Source organism: Calliphora vicina, chromosome 5 (genome assembly GCF_958450345.1).
Source record: "Calliphora vicina chromosome 5, idCalVici1.1, whole genome shotgun sequence".
NCBI lineage: Eukaryota > Metazoa > Arthropoda > Insecta > Diptera > Calliphoridae > Calliphora > Calliphora vicina.
Window position 1 is genome coordinate 53,495,118 of NC_088784.1, and position 19,815 is coordinate 53,514,932.

Genomic DNA, 19,815 nt, shown 5'->3' on the forward strand with positions numbered 1-19,815 from the left:
GAAAATATGAAAAAAATCATGAAAACCTTAAAAAATATCTTTTTATCCTTGGATCCAACTCACCAAATATTGACCTCAGGACAAACATTTTGAGAAACGGTATTAAATTTTAATTTTTGTTGGAAACATCCTCAAATTTTTGTTAGGGCCACCCTAATGTACAAATGTATGTATGTATATGTAGAAACAAACCATAGCAACGTCTTAATAGTTTTCTAAATTTGTTTGATTTTTTTATCATTTATAAAAAAAAATAAGATAGAAATAATAAACGCAAAATGTTTTGGGGTTTAAGTGAAGCAATCGATTTGTTTAATGAATATATCAATATTTTCAAAAATCAGGATGAAAACTCGGGACAAAATTGCGAAGGAAATGCAGCCGGAAACCATAACATTAATAACAAACAATTAAAAGAGGAGATAAATATATTGCTATTTGGTGCAAATGATCCTCGGCACATAATTAAGACAATGGCAAAAGTCTACCACCACAAGTCGAAGGGAATGACACCAATTTTAAACTTCTATCTTGTCGATGGCTGTACCGAGGTAGTGGCACGTAATATGGTTTTGCTTGCTATAGCACTGGAAAGTCCTGAAATTTTAAATCTTCGAACCAAAGTCCATTTATTTATGGATATATATGGAAATTCGTTAATGAGGGCTTCATCTTATCATTATTTGGTGATTAAGGCAAAGGCTTTGCTGAAGGCTGTCACAGACTATGAGTATCTAGAAAAACTGACACCAATGTTAAATATTGATCGCATGAAATATCGGGAACGCGATGGCTTAGAAACTGCTTTCGAATTTTGGTTGTCTAAGGAGACAAATATTTTCAAAATACAAGAATATTGGAATGTTCGACTAAGAAAACTAATGGGAACGCGATATGACTACCGAGAAGGCCAATTTGATTGGGATCTTAACATGGTATTAAAAGAACGCAAAGGAAAGCAAATATGCTCACAGGTAAGCTAATACAAATGTAGTTAGTTTACTTTCTGTTGATTGATGTGGTTGTGGCTTTCGAATAAATCGTTATAAATTCTAATTGAATTTCTGTCTGTCCGTCTGTTGAAATCAACTTCCGAAGTCTTTGAAATATCTATCATTAGTTATCCATATTTTCTATATTAATGACTTAGTAATATATATATATATTAATGACTCAGATATAGGTCAAAAATCGAGGTTGTCCTGGTTTTTTCCTCAGCCTCTTGTGGACCGATTTTCTCGATTTTAAATAGCATCGAAATACATTTTGTTTATATACATATAAAATATAATATACATATCTAGTCTAATATTACAATTAAAAATTTCAAGTTTGATTCATTTAAAAATTTGTTTGTTGGTAGACTGTTTCTGGGACTTGCCCATATAGGGTTATACAAATATGGAGCTTTTTCGAAGATCGATGCTTTGCGTTTTTAGAATTTTTTATTCAAACTTATTTTTTTTAAATTGGCCATGTTTGGATAGGTCTGGGGGTACAATGTGAGTCAAATTTTACTTTACACGCTTTTGCATTAATAACACTATGCAACAAATGAAGACTTTTGGAAAAACACAAGATCATGACAGCATAGGTTTGACTCTACTACCAAAGGGTATTAAAACCCTATACTCAGTTTGTCCATTCTGGTGATCGATTTTTTTTTATGGGGCCCCAAAGTTTCTGAAAATCAGTGGGGCCTCTAGAAAATGTGTCATCAGTTTTTGGTTAACAGCCAATTCAGACTTTGTGATACAGCTTAACTTTATATGGCAATAATATAGCTAAGAGTCCGCCAAATAAATTTTGTTAAAATTTTTTTCCACTTTTGTTGAAAAAATATAGGAAGAAATTTTTTATTTTTTACTTTTTTTATAATAATTTCCAGGGACTCCTAATTTTTCATTAACAATATTTAGCAAAGTTGTAGCTACGGTAAATCTGAATAACTCTTGTGAACATATCAATGCAATCTGAAAATATCTAGGCACTCTTAATTTGCTGTCAAAAATCACTTTGTAGCTTAAAAATTTTAGTTGTTTACTATTTTTTGACTCTAAAACAAAAATGTGTGTTCGAGTGTATATTGTGCTGTAATAACGAAGAATGGGCAAATCGTTATCGGTATGATTCGGGCGCATCACTTTATCCAATCTTGATCACCCAAGACCGGCTTGATGCAAGATATGAAAAAACTTTAAAATTTTTGAAAGTGGGCAAGGTTTGTGGAGCTTCTGATGAGTAAATATAAGCTTTTTATATAAGTTTTTGATATCGGTGGAAACCTTATGACTTGAAGATTGACATTTTAGTGAAATGAATTAAGTTTGTGTTTTTTAGGACGTCATTTACCTTAAAAACTAATAATATTATAAAATGGTGATTTTCCATCAAGAAAAATAAAAACTTTGAATTCACAATAAAATTTGGAAGTAATATAGATCTAAATGTTCTTAAGTCAATGGCATCACTAATGTTGCCATTCTTTGTTTTCAAAAACCAAAATTCCTAAAACGGAGAAAATGTGTTCCAAAAACTGAATTTTTTTTAAGAAAATAGACCACTTTGACGTTATTTACAGTAAGATAGTAAAAACGTTTTGTATGTATATAAACAATATATATGAATATACAAATATGACGAGGTTTTGAGGATCGGTGCTTTGCGTTTTTAGAATTTTTTACTCAAACCTAAAATTTTGTTTCAATTTAGAGATATTTAGAGTACCTAGACACGTTCAGAATGCATTGATATGTTCTCAAGAGTTGTTCAACTTTACCGTAGCTACAACTTTGCTAAATATTGTTAGTTAGGTTAGATTTCCAGGCAGCCACGAAATGAAGAAAATAAGAGCAGCTCACATGGGTCCAAGCAATGGTCCCTTTGTGTTACCTGAAAGCAGAAGAAAACAGAAGAAAGAGGGACAGATATAAGTGAAAAAGAGAGAAGGAGAAGATTGAAAACGTTAAGGAGAAGTCTGAAGAAAGAGAGAGGGAGGAGATCTTAAAAAAGTTACGTGCCAATGAGTCGGCGGTTATTAGGTCACTCTGAAGAGATCCCCGTGTCTGGTCTTTTTAACCAATTACTACTTCCTATAAAGGCAATAATGCCCTCAAGCCTCATATTCGAGAGCTCAGAAAGACTATTTAGGAAACGATGTCCCAGAAACCTTAGGCGTAGATCTCCTAATGCCGGACAATGGCAAAGAAGATGAAAAATAGTCTCATCCTCCTCCTCGTTTTGACAACTTCTGCAGAAGTCGTGGTATGGTAAACCAAGTCTCCTAGCGTGGTTACCAAAGGTGCAGTGTCCAGTTATGACCGCCACTACACCACTCAATTGTGAGCGTGTAAAGCCAAGAAGATGTGTTGTTCGTCCCCGATTTAATCGTGGCCATATCATCCTGGTTATAGTGCATGTGGGTTCACAATCCCATCTTGCCTGAGCGATATCATAGTAGAAGTTACTAATTTGTAGCTTGCATTTGGATAACGGAATCCCACATAGGAAATCTATGTCTCCGTCAGGTAACATGGCGCCTTATTCCGCCAGATCATCGGCAACACAGTTGCCCATAGTATCCCCGTGTCCCCGTACCCACTTGAGTACGACTGTTGAATGTCTCGCCATCCTTTTTAACGATGCCCGGCATTCCTGAACTAAATTTGATGTTGTGTATACACCTGTTAGGGATTTTATAGCGGCCTGACTGTCAGTATATATACGAATATTCCTGTCTGATATATTGTTATAACTAAGCCAGTGTAGACACCGAATGTAGACACCTACGCCAACTCGATCTCAATTCACAGAACCGTCCGTATAGACTGAGAGACCCGTTGTGTCATGTAAAGGTCCGTCCATTGCCTCCGTAACGTACGGAATTGAGAAATCGAAATTCCTCGCTATGAAGGGCCTAGAAATGCAGTGACCATATGGAGCATGTTTCCATGCCGCAATCGCGTTTAGCCTAAAGGCAGAAGTAAATGCCATTTTTCTTGCCATTAGATCCACAGGGATCCAGTTCAATATAGTAAAGAGCGACTTTGTTGCGGTCGTTCTTAGAGCTCCTGTTGCCTTTCTTCTTAAAACTCTCTCGAATAGCATACACGTCGAGCCATTGTCTAATGCCTTCCACCAGACAGAAACTCCATAAAATAGTGTCGGCTTAATGACCGTATCACATAGCCAGTTAACGAACTGGGGTCTAATACCCCACTGCGTACCTATCGCCTTCTTACAGACATACATAGCCGTTAAGGCTTTTTACGTCCTTGAAAGGGTATTGTGTTTCCAGGATAGTTTGCTATCCAGAATAACTCCTAAGTATTTTGCATTGTCCGATAGTGTTAGTTCAACACAATTTAATCGGGGAAGCGAGAAATGAGGAATCTTGTACCTCCTTGTGAACAGTACAAGTTCAGTTTTTCTTGGGTTAACACTCAATCCACTGTCCGTACTCCACCGACTTAGTATACTAAGTGCGTGTTCCAGGCGTTGTGATATCGTGTCCAAGTGGATCCCAGAGACTGCCACCGCGACGTCATCCGCGTAGGCGACAGTTTTATAACCCAAGAGATCCAATTTCATGAGCAGACAATTTATGGCCAGATTCCACAGAAGAGGTGATAAGAAGCCTCCCTGAGGTGTACGCCTAGTGGCCATTCTCGTGATCACTGCCGTTCCCTTTTCGGAACGAATGATCCTGTGTCGTAGAAGGTTCGTGATGAACCTTACAGTTGATTGGTCTAGACCAAGATCCTGTAGAGCTGAAACAATAGTTGCATATTCTACGTTATTGAAGGCTCCTTCTATATCCAGAAAGGCCACTAATGAGAAATTACCAAATTCAAGGGATTTCTCAATATATCCCACTAAGGAGTGAAGTGCTGTCTCAACAGATTTGCCTTTCATGTAGGCATGTTGAGAAGGAGATAATGATCCTTGTTTCAAAGACACTCGTATGTGGATATCGATGATTCTTTCAAGGGCAAGGGTTTTCAGCAAGAATGATGATAGACTTATTGGTCTGAAATCTTTTGCTTTGGTGTGTGACACTTTCCCTCCTTTCGGAATGAATGTCACAGTGCATTCGGTCCACCGTTTTTGTATGTACGACCATGCAAGACAGGCATGATAAATAGTTATCAGCCAAGGAGTGACTAGATCTATATTATTCCGTAGATCAGCGGGTATTATGCCATCTGGGCCCGGAGATTTATAAGAGTCAAAACTCCGTATGGCCCATTTTATCAAATGTTCGTCAATTATAATTGACGGAGTTGTCCGATTGTTCGGTTGGGATGCACTAGCCATGTCTGGAGGCAAGTTCCCCGGAAAATGAGTGTCCATGAGTACTTCTAGTGTCTCACGTCCATCAGTAGTCCACCTACCATCCAGTTTCTGAATATAACCTTGAACAGTTGGTGTTTTCGACAAGATCTTGCGTAGACGATTTGTCTCAGAGGAACTTTCGACGCCGCTGCAGAAATTCCTCCAGGACTTACGTTTCGCGCTTCTGACCTGATTCTTAAATTTGTTCAACATAGACTTGTACATTGACCAGTTGCCTGATCTTTTCGCCTCGTTGAATAGTTTGCGACAACTACGCCTAGTGTTCGCTATGTCTTCCTCTGCGTGCAGAGGGAGTGCATGTACGTCTTGTTTGCAACCACGAAAGTATGTTCTGAACCTCGATTGACAACTACCAGATTAAAGTCTAATATGAAGTCTAAAATGTACTCACCTCGTTCGTTTATATCTGAGCTACCCCAGATTGTATGCTGAGCATTTGCGTCAGCTCCGATAATTACCGGAGTTCTGGCCTGGTTTGCGGCACGCATCATATTAGATATCAGGTTGTTTGGTGGTGGTTCAACCTGGTCGTGCGCCATATAACTTGAGAGCAGTCACACCTTACCTGCACCTGTCTCCCAAGCAGCAGCTGCTGTATCTTCATCGCTATAGTCAGGAAGAATGAATATATTAAGATGGTTCTTAGCCAAAATACAAGATCTTATTTTACCTGTGCGTCTTATGTACAAAAGTTTGTACCTTCCAATTCCTTATGAGTTGCAAGTGGCTTGCACTGACAAGCGTAATGTCCAGAACTTCTTGCCTGTTTGCTACCACGAAAGTAGGTTCTGAACCTCGATTGACAACTACCAGATTAAAGTCTAATATGAAGTCTAAAATGTACTCACCTCGTTCGTTTATATCTGAGCTACCGTCCTCAACACTCCTGTCGATAATCGCCCTTACAAGTGGATTGCGAGCAACTTCACTGTAAGGCCATCTTATCACACGAGCCTCTTGCTTCGGACGTTTAGTCCTCGGCTGTGGATTTTGCTGCTGGAGCAGCTCCTCCTCAGAGCATTGCCGTTTGGGCCCAGCAGATGCGAATTGGTTCGCTGCATCTGCGCTTGGAGGAGGGTTTGAACTGTCCAGCTCAGCCAGTTGGGCCTTAGCCCAGCTTAGTTTCGACAATTCGTCGATATTAAGCGCATCGGCCGGCTTGGATCCAAGCCGATCGATAATCCCCTGCTGACCTTTTGCTGTTGTTTGTTTTTGCTGTGTTTTGGTAATTTTGTTCATTTTGTTCCCACGAGTGAGCGCGTAAGGGGATGGACACTACATGCAGGGACGGCGTACATGGATTAGGCAAAAACTGTATTACAACCGACCCGTGCCCTGGCGTCGGAGTGGAGCTGTTAGCGACTAGTTTTCTTTAACCACTTACTAACCATTCAGGTCTTCGGCACTGCTACCAGCACTTTGACCTTACAAGTGGGGGGAAAGAAAGAGTAGAGAGAGGAAAGAACAGTTTTGGTCCGCGGGTTGCAACACTAAGAAGAGAGAAAGAATGTGCTAGCACTAGGCAACCATTTGTCAAAAATGTATCACCAGTAATAACATTATCCTAACACCAATTACATCCTACTGTGACCATTTGTTATAAAATGCATCACAGTATTATGATAGTCGGCTAACGCAGTTCCGTTTACTAACCTAGCTATGTTAAGAAGTTTAGACCATTTGTTAAAAATGTATCTTAAGATATTGACATCGCTTGAGCATTTGTCAAGGCTAATGACCTGTTGTCAAAACAGTATCACTAGACTAGGCAATTGCTCCCCCTATCCGCCACCTGGGACGCGTCCGATGGGAGACTGAGAACTCCACACGGAAATATTGTTAGTGAAAAATTAGGAGACCCTGGAAGTTATTCTAAAGAAAGGAAAAAAAAATTTTTCTTCCTATATTTTTTCAACAAAAACGACGCACAGTGGTATGAGAATAAAAAAAAGGGAAATAAATCTGCTATTTTTTGGAGAAAAAAAATTAACAAAATTTATTTGGCGGACTTTTAGCTATATTATTGCCATATAAAGTTAAGCCGTATCACAAAGTCTGAATTAGCTGTTAACCAAAAACTGATGACACCTTTTTTAGAGGCCCCACTGATTTTCAGAAAGTTTGGGGGACCATAAAAAAAAATCGATCACCAAAATGGACAAACTGAGTATATGGTTTTACTACCCTTTGGTAGTAGAGTCGAACCTATACAGTCATGATCGTGTGTTTTTTTCACTGTTTTACTACAAAAGAAAAAAATATAGGGACTTTTTTGTGGAAAAAAGTAAAAAATATGACCCTTTTTATATGTTCCAACTTTGGATGCGTGTAACATTTTATAGGGCCGATATAAAGTTTTTTTATTTTATTTAGAATTTTATATCTAAAAACCAAAAAAATATGGAGCAACATTTAAAAAAAAAGTAAATAAACCTAAATATCTCTAGCGTACTTTTTGTAGATCTTCACCAGCTCCAACCGAGATACCCAATTATTTAAAAAAAACCTTTCTAAACCACTGCGCCACTTTAAGTACGACTCGACGAAGTGTAAAACTTAATCATACATATATACAGTGGTGGCCGCCAATTTAAGACAAATACTTGAATTTTTTTCATCAACTGAATTTTAAGTGCGATAGAGCCAAAATAAAAGGACCTCTATGGGTATGAAATTTATTATTAATGTTTCTAGTTTCTGAAAAATGTTTGGAAAAATCGGTAAAACATATATGGACAAAAAGATATGTGGAAATACGTTGACCCACCACAGCGAACATCCGCTGTTAATAACATGATATGACCGAAACTAATGGAACTAAAAATACGAAATTTGGTCCGAATATTTTATAATAATAAAATTATAATGATATAAATGTGAGAAAATATGTTTATTTAAAAAAAAAAATGTTGGTCAAGTTGTAGAAAAATTGTATGTGTTCATGGTGAATATGTATGAATTGACACAGTCGAATAAAACACACTTGTGTGTTAAAACAGTCCTCATGCATACATATTTGTGGAAATATTTGAAAAAATAATTGAAAATTACATGGAATTTAGCAAACAATTTTTGTTTTAAATTCCTGGCCACCACTGTACATATGTATATTCGAATAATTCGATAAATGTTGTTCTGCAATACAAATTATTTCTAGTGAATATTTTTATAGTTAAATAAAAAATAGCGAATGTATTCTAAGTGAAGTTGGCATTATAGGTATTTTTGATGCCAAATGATGAGAAATACAAACAACATTTTTTGGCGAAAAAAATTTAAAAAAGATGGGTGGATAGGGACATCCTAATGTCCTAGCGGTATGATATATAATATTCTCGTACCTACCAAAAATATATACAAAATTTCATAAAAATAGTTAAATATTGATATTTGGATATTGCTCATACAAAATACTAAAATCTCGGCTAAAAAACGGGTGGGTGAGGGTCGGTTGATGAAAATTTTCGGTTATAGGTATTTTTTAATGCCAAATAAATAAAATGCGAAAAAATAGATTTTGGCCAAAAAATGGTAAAAATAAAATATAAATAAAATAGGGTCACCCTAATGACCTAGCGGTATGAAATATACTTTACGACCTATACTCATACCTACCAAACATAACAAAATTTCATAAAAATCGGTTGAGCCCTTTTCGGCTCAATTTATGTTTTCGATTTAAAAAATCGCCATAATATTATAATTTGAATTAAATTATATCGAAATGAATGAAATTAAAAACAAAAAAATAATTTTACTTTTCTAATTTTTTTATTAACAAAAAAGTGGTGTATGTGAGCTCTAGTTTAAAAAATTATGATTTATGAACATACAAATTAGCATAGACAACAACTAGATAGGTAACTGAGAGCCAAAAACCTAAGTCTGTTGTCAGAAACCTAATTCATGAGAATGTATTGCATGTATTTTGTTATTGTATCACCCGTATGTGTGAAAAGAGAGTAATTTTTCAATATGTATTACTCTCTCCTTCCGTTCTATGTGTTTATTATATGCAAATTAGCTTAATTCAGAAAAAACTATTTAAGGCATTTATAGACGGCAATACTGAGTATTAATATTTGTCAAAAACTCAAGTATCATAATACAATTTCATCGTCTAAACAAAATTTGTATTAGATTTTCAAAAAATACGAATGATTTTTTTGATTTACGGTCGGTATTCAAAATTTGTTTAAAACAATTCAAAAACTTTTTATTTTCATATGTATCGGGTATGTATTTATAAATACAAATAAGGCAAACAAAAATGTCTAGAAAATGTAAAATAAAAATAAAGTTTGCAGAAAAATATCAATCAACAAAGAAATAAACAATTTGTAGTACTATCGTGTAAACAATAAATGTTTTTTCGAAACGATTTCTTGAAATACAGAATATTTTCAATAATATTTTAAATTTGAAAAGTGTTAATACACAGTATTGCCGTCTATAAATACCTTTATATGTAGATATTTAGAAATGGTTTTAAAAAACATTACGTTGAAATAAAAATATAAATTTTAGGTTGCAAAACCGCTTATCGCTTTCAATCATAACACTCTTGGCCCACTGTTTCGAAAATCAGGCATTTATGTTCTGCACGGTGGTCAAAAGTGGCGACTAGTGTTGCAGTTATTCGCTGACCATTACAAGAACAAAATTTAAATTATTTAAATCCTAGAAAAGTTTTACCAATAACAATATAACATCCTCTATTAAAGGTAAAATTTCCAAAGTCACATTACCATTTTTCAATATGCAAGTACCAAGAAACTTCTTGGTCAAATAAATAAACAAATTATATTGTTTAACATCAGACTTCTATATAATGTCCTCCGAATCCAATTTCAACCAAAATTTAAGATAATATATTCATCTTTTCTTACAAACACACAGATTTTAAAATTATAATTTGATCGTGGTTGTTTTACTATAACATTCGATGAATATATTGAATATGTGGAATAAATAATTCAATATTATATGATCAAATGCTTGATAAAATCATACTCAGATATAAATCAAAGAAATTATGACCCTAGGAATGATCTATGGAATGATAAATTGATATAAATTTGGGTTTCAAGTTAAAAGGTCAATGTCGTGGCACAAATTATGACCCTAGGAATGATCTATGGAATGATAAATTGATATAAATTTGGGTTTCAAGTTAAAAGGTCAATGTCGTGGCACAGTATGCGATATCCCCAAACATAATTTTATTAAAAATAGATGGCCAAGAATCACAAAAAGGGTAAAAGGAAACCAAAAATATTTAATAAGGCAGCAATATTTTACTTTTAATAATAACGTGTTAAGAACGTTACAAAACATAATAATTGTTACTAAATTAAATTTTGTCCTGGTTAATTTTTGTTAATTTTAATCGATTTCTATCTTGGTGCTATTTTTTTGACTGATGGATTTCGTAGTTAGTTATATATTATGTAGTTTTTCTTTAAAATTTTCATCTAATTTTCAAAATTATTTTTAATGTTTGAAAGTTTATTGAATCTTTATATATATAATTCTTCTGTACGTGTGTTAGTAACTAAACTCCTCCTTAACGGCTGGGCCGATTTCGATGAAATTTGTTGTGTGTGTTTGAGTGGGTCTCTGGATGGTTTAGATTCACAATTAACCTATATAGGAACAATGGGCATGGCACCTCCCATACAAAGTAAAAATGTATTATTGCATATGTGGAGTACTATTATAGTGGGAGTCTTCAAACTTTGTGACACAAAGTTTGTGTGAGCTATGGCAGAACAACGTTTGCCGGGACTGCTAGTTAAGCATAAATTAATACAAAAACAACAAAAATTAATTTAACAGTTTTTACGTAATATTATTATATAACAATATGAATGTCGTGGGGCTAATATTTTGACCGCAGCTGTATAAGTTTGTCATTCCGTTTGTAATTTCTGTCTGTCTGTTGAAATCAATTTTCTGAAGACCCCAGATATCGTCCGGATCCAAATCTTCAATAATTCTGTCAGGCATGCTTTCGAGAAGTTTACTATTTAAAATCAGCAAAATCGGTCCACAAATGGCTGAGATATGAGGAAAAAACCAGGACAACCTCGATTTTTGACCTATATCTGGATTACTAATTCATTAATATAGACATGGATATCTAATGATATATATTTCAAAGACCTTTGCAACGATGTATATAAGACCATAGTAAGTTGGACCTACAATGGGTCAAAATCGGAAAAAAAATTTTTTAACCCGAATTTTTTTTTCACCAAAAAAAAAAAATTTAAAATAATTCGAAAAAATGTTTTTTTACAAAAAATTAAAAAAAACAGCTTTGGAAACAAAAAAATTAATTTTGTTTAACTAAAAATATTAGAAAAATATAGATTCGGCACAGCCGAATATAGCTCTCTTACTTGTTTAATTTATCAAAGGTTTATAAAACAAATTTGTTATGGATATTTTGTTTTATAAACCATTTATAAATTTAAAAAGTGATTATGAAAAATTTTTTTATGAATTCAATTTCAAAGTAATTATATATATATCAGATTATATGTCAGCCATTACCAAATTACTTCTATGTAATGCAGATGGTATGACGTAGTAATTGATAAGTAAGTTGTTTAGTAATTGCAAGTAATTATCAAGTTTTTGCTGGGATGGCTTTTGAAGAGTTCGTATCTTATCGTATAAACTTCTTATCGAAAATTTAACTTTTTATGTAAGATTTAGTTTTTATGTGCTGAATTCCCAATTATTGATAAATTCACAGAAATTTATTAATGGGAAAAAACCCAGTTCCTATGCACATTTCACTGGCTCGGTCAGATCATAAGGAAACCTTTTGCCAAAAGGCTTTAGAAAAACTAAAGATATTATACAAATAAAACTATAGAGTGAATGAGAATTACAGACACTCAAGCTTTATTTGTAAAAGTATCAAAGCTTAAACAAACACCAACAATAAACAGTGATTTTATCTTTTCTTATGTTCCCTACTACAATTGGTTGGTCTCTTGCCGACTCGAAATGTAGTTTGTAAGTGGGTAAAGAAAAAACAAAATACAAATAAAATAAAATAACTTGCTGCTTTATTGTTTTTGCAAGAATTTTAAATTTTGATTTATCTCTTCTTAAAATTATTATATTTCTTTTATAGGAATATAGGTATTGGCGTGAAACTGGTATCGCTTTTACATTTCCTGAATATGAATATAGCAAACAAAATAAAACACTCTCAACTGGATTAGTTCGCAATGGTGACAAATTTATTCATCGAGGATATATTGGTGATATTCAAACCGGTCCCTTTGCGGCGTTTGGCTTAAAAACAAACTATGAACGTATGAATAAATCGGTACATGGTGAAAATGATTACCGTTCAACGGATATCACTGAACGTAATCTATTGGAATTATTTCATGAGTTAGCAACACAAACTCCATACAAACATGATGCAAGTCAGTCGCGGAAATACGGTTCAATACGACTTAAAATGGGCAAGCGCTTGACACACAATGAGTTTGATACAGAAACTATAAAGGATTACAATAAACCTTGGATTTTTATTGGCGGAATTAAGATTAATTTCTTGTCGTCCGATGACATTTTAACACTACAGCAAAATGTATCCGGCCAATGGTCAAAGTTTTTCGATGTAGCTTTTGTTGGACATAATTATTTTACATTTCTCCAAGATAACTTTGTCAATGTTTTAAGTTCGCAATCCCTTTTAATATTAGAGTCGAAATTGTTGTCAACTGCTCGAAAAGAGGACATAAATAACTTCGAAGAGAAACTTTTTAATTATGCTAAACGAAATAATTTTCAAAATGTCAACAACTACAACGCGTTCAATATTAAGAATTTATTTATAAAATTTAAAAGCAGCTTTGATTGATCTAAATAGTAATTTTTGAATTTTATATATTAAAGCAAACATTTTTCAAAAAAAAAAAAATCAAAAAAAAATTTTAAATCTTAAATACCCTCCACCTAAATATGATGAAAATTATAGAAATTACATTGGTATAAACACTCTAACATCCATATTCAGTGTATGTTATTGGGAATTAGCTCCGATAATGAAGATTGGTACAATATTAATGTAATAATATTTTATATTGTTACGTTTTAACCTTTTTAAAACGCTGGTTTATTTCCTTTAAATAAACCGGATACTTTTGATTGCAAATAAAAGCAGTTTAGTAGTTTAAAAATTGTAACAACTCTTTATTTATTTAAAATGTACAACAACAGAATTAAATAGTCACTCAATGTTTTTTATACACGTTTATAAATTCGCAGAAATACAGACACACTTTATAATGTACACGAATTCACTTGAAAAACACAGCGCACTTTAAGGCACTCAGTTGATGTTTATTCGAAAAGCGTATCTGATAAACTCACTAACGACTGCAACCTCTGCCACTATTTATAACACTGCCATCTGCACTCTAGATTGTTCTTTAACTGTCTAGAGCTTTCTAATACATACGCCATCTGTGGTGTACTTTCTACAATGTTCTTTAACTGAATATTCGAATATACGGTAGCAGCAAACAGCGATGCCATACTTACAATCAATGGTCAACTGAAAGCTTTTATTCAATGTTAATAATGCCCACAGATATGTTACAGTGTGCTATTACAGCACTGCTATTTGAAAACATTATGCTACTTTTAAATCAGCCGTTAAAATCGTTATATTTGAATTCAAGTACAATTTCGTAACACTGCCCCCCGCTTAAGCCTGTTCGTCCCGAATAGGCATAGATTCACTTCTGCCATAGGCAGCTAGACGTTCTAGCCTTTAACTTATGACGTGAAAATTTTTGACATAGTCACAGATGTGGTGTAAATTTTACACCTTATAATTTTTGCAAAAAATTTTACTTTAAAAAACATTTTTTCGTTAATATTTGCTTTTCAAAAATAAGATACAACAATTTTAATTTAAAAAAAAATAAAAAAAAGAAAGCAAAATGTTAGGGTGTAAAATTTACCACCACCTCATAAGTTAAAGGCTAGATATACGACCTTCATTTTAGATCTCGGGCTCTTTTCTTTCTGTATTCTGTACACCACGTTGTTTAATTTCTTAATCCCCTTGTATGGTCCATTCCAATGAGTTTGTAGTTTTGGAGACATTCCTTTCTTACGTTGTGGGTTATACAGCAGTACAAGTTGGCCTTCATTAAATCCCTCAGAATTCGCTGCTCGATTGTATCTGGCTGGCTTTCATTTTGTCGCTGGTCATTTTTATTCGCCTGCGTACGAATTCGTGAAGTTCGGTAAGGTCATCTTGCTCTTGGGAAGTGTTTTCATTATTTGCAGGTGTTCGAGAGATCGAGTCATGAACAGCTGACCGGTATGCCAATAGAAATTTTGTCCTTCTGGTGTGCACTGATCACTTTTCTTAAATATTCCTCCAGGGTGCGATTGAATCTTTCGACCATGCCATCGTTGCCGTTGTTCTGGTTTTTCTTATTCCGTATAAATCCCACATTTCCTTTCCAATACGGCGGCTTCAAAATTTCTACCCTGATCCGAGTGCAACTCCAGTGGAACACCATAGCGACACACCCAGTTGTTCACAAATATGCTAATATACCGTTTTAGCTTCCTGATTGGGTATTGCATATATGTACCTCTGGCCATTTGCTGAAATAATCCACAACCACTAGAACGTAACGGTTTCCAGCATCACTGACAGGGAAAGGGCCTGCTACATCCATCGCAATCCGCTCGAATGGCGCACCTGAGTTATACTGCTGAAGTTGTCCACGACTTCTTCTTACTCTGGGCCCTTCGCTGCTATGCATTGTGGACAATTGGCTATCCAATCGGCTACTGCTTGCTGACAACCCACGAAATAAAAACGTTGTTTTAGCTTTTCTAAGGTTTTTGTCACACCAACATCACCATTGGTACCGTCATGAAACTCTTTCATTACTTCGTTTATTTTAGAGGATGGTACCACAATTATTTTGTCACTGTTTTACCGTCAGCACTTTCCCATATGCGGTATAAGCATCCATTTAACAATCCATAGGGCCCAATATGATTTCATCAGTGGACTTTTGGCCAATATTTCATTGCGGGCTGGCCTTCTGCCTTCTTCTTTTGCCGATATTATTTTTGACAGTATGGTGCCATTTCTCTGCGATACAGACCAATCTGCACTGGACTCTATATGCATTAGTCGAACGTCAATGACACATTCCTTTTTCTCGGCTTTTGCGCAATGCTTGCATTCCACGTTGCAAGGCCGTCTTGAGAGCCCGTCCGCATTGCCGTGTTTCAAACCCTTCCGGTGCTCGATGCTAAAGTCATAGCTCTGAAGCCGCGCAATCCAACGAGCCAGTTGCCCTTCAGGTTGTTTAAATTGCAACAACCACCTGAGGGCAGAATGATCGGTTCTCAGTTGGAAGTGCTGACCATACAAATACTTGTGGAAATGCTTCATACACTCTAATACTGCCAGGAGTTCCCGTCGCGTTACGCAGTTATTTCTCTCAAGCTTGGAAAGTATTCGGCTGTAGTAGCCTATGACCTTTTCAGTCCCGTTGATCACCTGCGGAAGCACACCGCCTATTCCGTATCCACTCGCATCTCTGTCTAGCACAAACTTCGCTCCTGGAATGGGATATGCCAAAATAGGTGCTGTACACAACAATTCCTTTAACTGAAGGAATGCCTGGGGGCTAATTCTCGCATTCGTATACGTACGAAAACATACTCGAATGTACGATTTTTTTTACTTTTGGGATTCTCTTATTCGATAACGAATAAAACATATCGAAAATGTTAATGATGGCATTCGATAACGAGCAATCATTCGAATGCAACCTTGCGAGTTTTTTCTCGAAAGCAAGTTTGCTTTCGAAATAACGTTTTTGTGCAAAAAGTAAATTAGAAAGAACATGTAAGTAACAAATTTTTATTACAACTGACAAAAAAATATAAATTTAATTTTTTAGGTCAAATATATCAAAAATAAATTATACTCAAAAAGAAATTCTTGGCAATTTTATGGCAAATCATACAGATTTGGCCAAGAACTTATTGACAAATACTTCCCAAGGGAAAGCCCGGTCAAATCAACTTTGGGAACAACTCGCTTCTAAATTAAATGCTTCCGGCCCACCAGTAAAAGACGCTAAGGCTTGGCGCAAGGTAATGTAGAAATAAAAACATTTACCCCTTTCAGTAATTTATTTGTAAAATATGTCTTTATTTTAAGGTTTACGCTGATCAAAAACAAAATGTTAAGAAAAAGATTCAATTTAATAAATCTTCTAAGAAAAGGACCCGTGGCGGGCCATTTGAAGAAAAAATTCTTTCTCAAGTAGAGGAACAGATAGTGGCTGCTGCAGGTTTAGAAGCCTCTGTTGATGGTTTAACAATTGTTAAAAGTTTTGGATTCCAAAGTAAAACCGTGGAAGATATTGTAAGTGCAACAACACAAGAAAACAGCCGTGATATTTCATGCACGTCATTATTCTCAGATGACGAAGAGATGCCAGAAAATATTTCGTCCTTAATAGAAAATAAAGACGTTGGTGAAAAAGAAAAGGCTGTGGCTAAAAATGCTCCACCAAAAATATATAAAAAGGAAAGAGAAACTAAAACCATTTTGTTAAAAAAAAATATGATGACCACCGAATTGTACCAGAAGGAGATGTTGAAAAGATTAGATAAAATTATAGAAATAGAAAATAAAAACCTTGAGTTAAAGGAAAAAGAGGTCGATATAAGTTCTCAACTACTCGATTTAAAAATTAAAATCTTTAAAATGAAGGAAAGAGGGCAAAATTTAAGCACACAAATAAAAGAAATGGAACTACAAATACGTAAAAAGGAGTTGGAAAAACTGAATATGGATATCTTAATGGATTAAAATATTTAATTCTTATATTATGTTCTTTTGATCTCAAAAATGTAGATAATACTTAAATTTTTTAAAGCATGAATTTTTTGTTTTTTTTAACACATATGTATTTTTTGTTGGATTTAATTTAATAACAAAAATATAAAGAAATCGTTTAATTACTAAGAACATAAGCTTATTTTTATGTTATCTCTAATTTTTTTTCCCACTTTGGTTATTTGTGTTTCTGTTCCCGTATCTATTTCAGGCATTTCCGTGTCCAATGGCGTTTGTTGTACGTCTTCGTAATTGGGCACTTTAAATTGTAAGCAAATATTGTGTAGAGCTGCACATACATTAGAGAACTGTGCAATTTTCTCGGCACTATAACGACTTCGTTTTTCGTGACATAAAATTTTCCACCGGGCCTTCAAAATTCCAATTGTCCTTTCGACAATACACCTTGCTTTGGAATGAATGTCGTTAAACTTCGATTCCATTGAATTTTCTTGGGGATTTCGATAGTGTGTTAGCAACCAAGGTTCACATGGATATCCTGAATCACCTACATGTAAATATAAATAATATTTATATGACATATTTACATATCTATAAAAATTTATTTTTTAAATTACTTACCTAAGAGCCAAAAATTTCTTAAATTATTATTATATTCTTGTTCGAGATGGATTCTTTCTTCTGATTCCTTCCAAACAAACGAATCATGAGCAGCTCCTCCATATTTAGAATTTATGGCTAAAATTGTATATTGATGGTCGCATATCTGGAAATATTTAGGTTACAAACATAAAAAGTAGCGTTATTAATGTCTACTTACTATCATTGAATTTAGACTATGAAAGCCTTTCCTGTTAAAAAACATATGCTCGTTGCGAGGTTTCTGCAATCCAAAATGGGTCCCATCAATACAGCCAATAACTGCCAAATAAATAAAAATTAATTTCTACACGTCCATGTTATTTTTACATACCACCTGGAATATTATATTTTGACATGAAGTTCTCTTTGCATTCGTCACTATTTCTGCAATTGAACTTTATAAATTTTGGACAAAGTTTTCGCTCCATTTCATCCACCACACGCTTTGTAATTTTACAGATGGAACTTTGACTAATGCCTATTAAAAAGTCATTCCCCACTGAATGTTGGAAACCTCCAGAAGCTAAAAGGGATAAGGTAGCAGCTAATTGTATTTTTGGTGGAACTGTGGTAGAAAGTTGCCCTTCAAATACTAATTCGTCAAGAAGAAAATTGAATGCTTCCTTCAATTTATATAGGTTTTTTAATTTAAGATCACTTACTCATTATTTTGCAAACTTAAGGGGTCACTAGTATTCCGTATTTTTTTCCTAATAGCATTGATATTTTGATACTCATCAGAATCCGAGCTTGATGAATATAGGAAAAAAATTGGTTCCATATTTATATTTATCTTTATTTTGGTTTGTATTTTGGTTTAATTTTTTTGATTTTGAACAAACATATGACTTTTGTTTACATTTCGTTCAGTGTTGTAAAGCATACCACGAAAGTTTTTACAACACTGAAACAACAATTCGATTCGTTTCGTATCGAGTAACATCATTACAAAATTACGCACTATCGAAATTTACTTCGATTCGAATTTTATTTCCATCACGACTACGAGAATCACCCCCCTGTTCTTGAGATTCACTCCACAGGAACGCTCGCGACTTCTGCGTTAGCTCATGTAGGCTTGCGGCAACACTGGCAACACTGGAAAGGCCTAGACAACTGCGCAATTAGTGAAGATTTCTCGGAAGAGTCCAGTCCTTTACGGCTCGTACTTTATCCTCATCTGTGGATATGCCGTCTGCTGTTACGCGATGGCCTAAATACTTAACTTCTTTCTGGAACAATGCACATTTCTTTACGCTAAGTTTTAGTCCAGACGCAGCTATTCCTCCTACCCATTTCTCCATATATTCCGTTAGTAGCTCGTGTTCTTTGGTATTTATTGGCAGGTTCCGGGTTTTTCTCGCAATTGATTACTGCCTCTGCTGAAGTGCATTGACCTATTTCGGAATTTAGCTTAACGACTTTTGCATAGCTGGACAGGTTAAGCGCTCTTACATGAACTATTTTGTTGTTGCAGGGTTTAACAAGGGCTTTTGCTGTTATAAGATCACTTTTTATTACCACCCACTTACTGTTGTCCTCACAATCTCCCTCCATACAGGCCCATACTAAAGTTTCTGACTGTGGTGATAGACTCTGATGCTCGACGGTAACTAGTTTTCTTATTTGAGTCCTATTCCCACGTCAAGGGGTATTTACTTCGTCCACAATATCGGCAACAATAAATACATGATTGACGCTAACATTGGCAATGGTTAATTTCACATTTACTTTACCATAGACAGTGGCTGGCTCCCCAGTAGCTGTGCCCAGACTTACCCCACGTAATGGTTCAATTGTGTTCTTGACTAAATCGGGCTTGACGATTTATATATACTCCTGTGTCTATAGTAAAAATGTGCTTCTGACCGTTGATGTATCCACTAGCCGTAAGATTGCTAGTTTTCTGCTGCATTACTGATATGGACATTGTG

General features: G+C 34.8%; 3 protein-coding genes across 3 annotated transcripts; 2 read left to right on the forward strand and 1 right to left on the reverse strand.

Moving 5' to 3' along the window:
- Positions 1 to 209: 209 nt before the first annotated feature.
- Positions 210 to 13,308, forward strand: Dnaaf3 (Dynein axonemal assembly factor 3). The gene is made up of 2 exons (XM_065513307.1): positions 210 to 974; positions 12,506 to 13,308. The coding sequence occupies exons 1-2, from the start codon at positions 279 to 281 to the stop codon at positions 13,244 to 13,246; spliced, it is 1,437 nt and encodes a 478-aa protein (XP_065369379.1). The 5' UTR covers positions 210 to 278; the 3' UTR covers positions 13,247 to 13,308.
- Positions 13,309 to 16,383: 3,075 nt separating this feature from the next.
- On the forward strand, positions 16,384 to 17,251 carry LOC135961261 (uncharacterized). The gene is made up of 2 exons (XM_065512758.1): positions 16,384 to 16,527; positions 16,595 to 17,251. The coding sequence occupies exons 1-2, from the start codon at positions 16,384 to 16,386 to the stop codon at positions 17,249 to 17,251; spliced, it is 801 nt and encodes a 266-aa protein (XP_065368830.1).
- A 152-nt stretch (positions 17,252 to 17,403) lies between these two features.
- Positions 17,404 to 18,547, reverse strand: LOC135961262 (putative nuclease HARBI1). Its single transcript, XM_065512760.1, has 5 exons — positions 18,544 to 18,547; positions 18,213 to 18,473; positions 18,060 to 18,160; positions 17,861 to 18,005; positions 17,404 to 17,786 (listed from the first exon to the last, which is right to left on the reverse strand). Exons 1-5 carry the CDS (start codon positions 18,545 to 18,547, stop codon positions 17,404 to 17,406), a joined length of 894 nt encoding a protein of 297 aa, XP_065368832.1.
- Between the last annotated feature and the right edge of the window lie 1,268 nt (positions 18,548 to 19,815).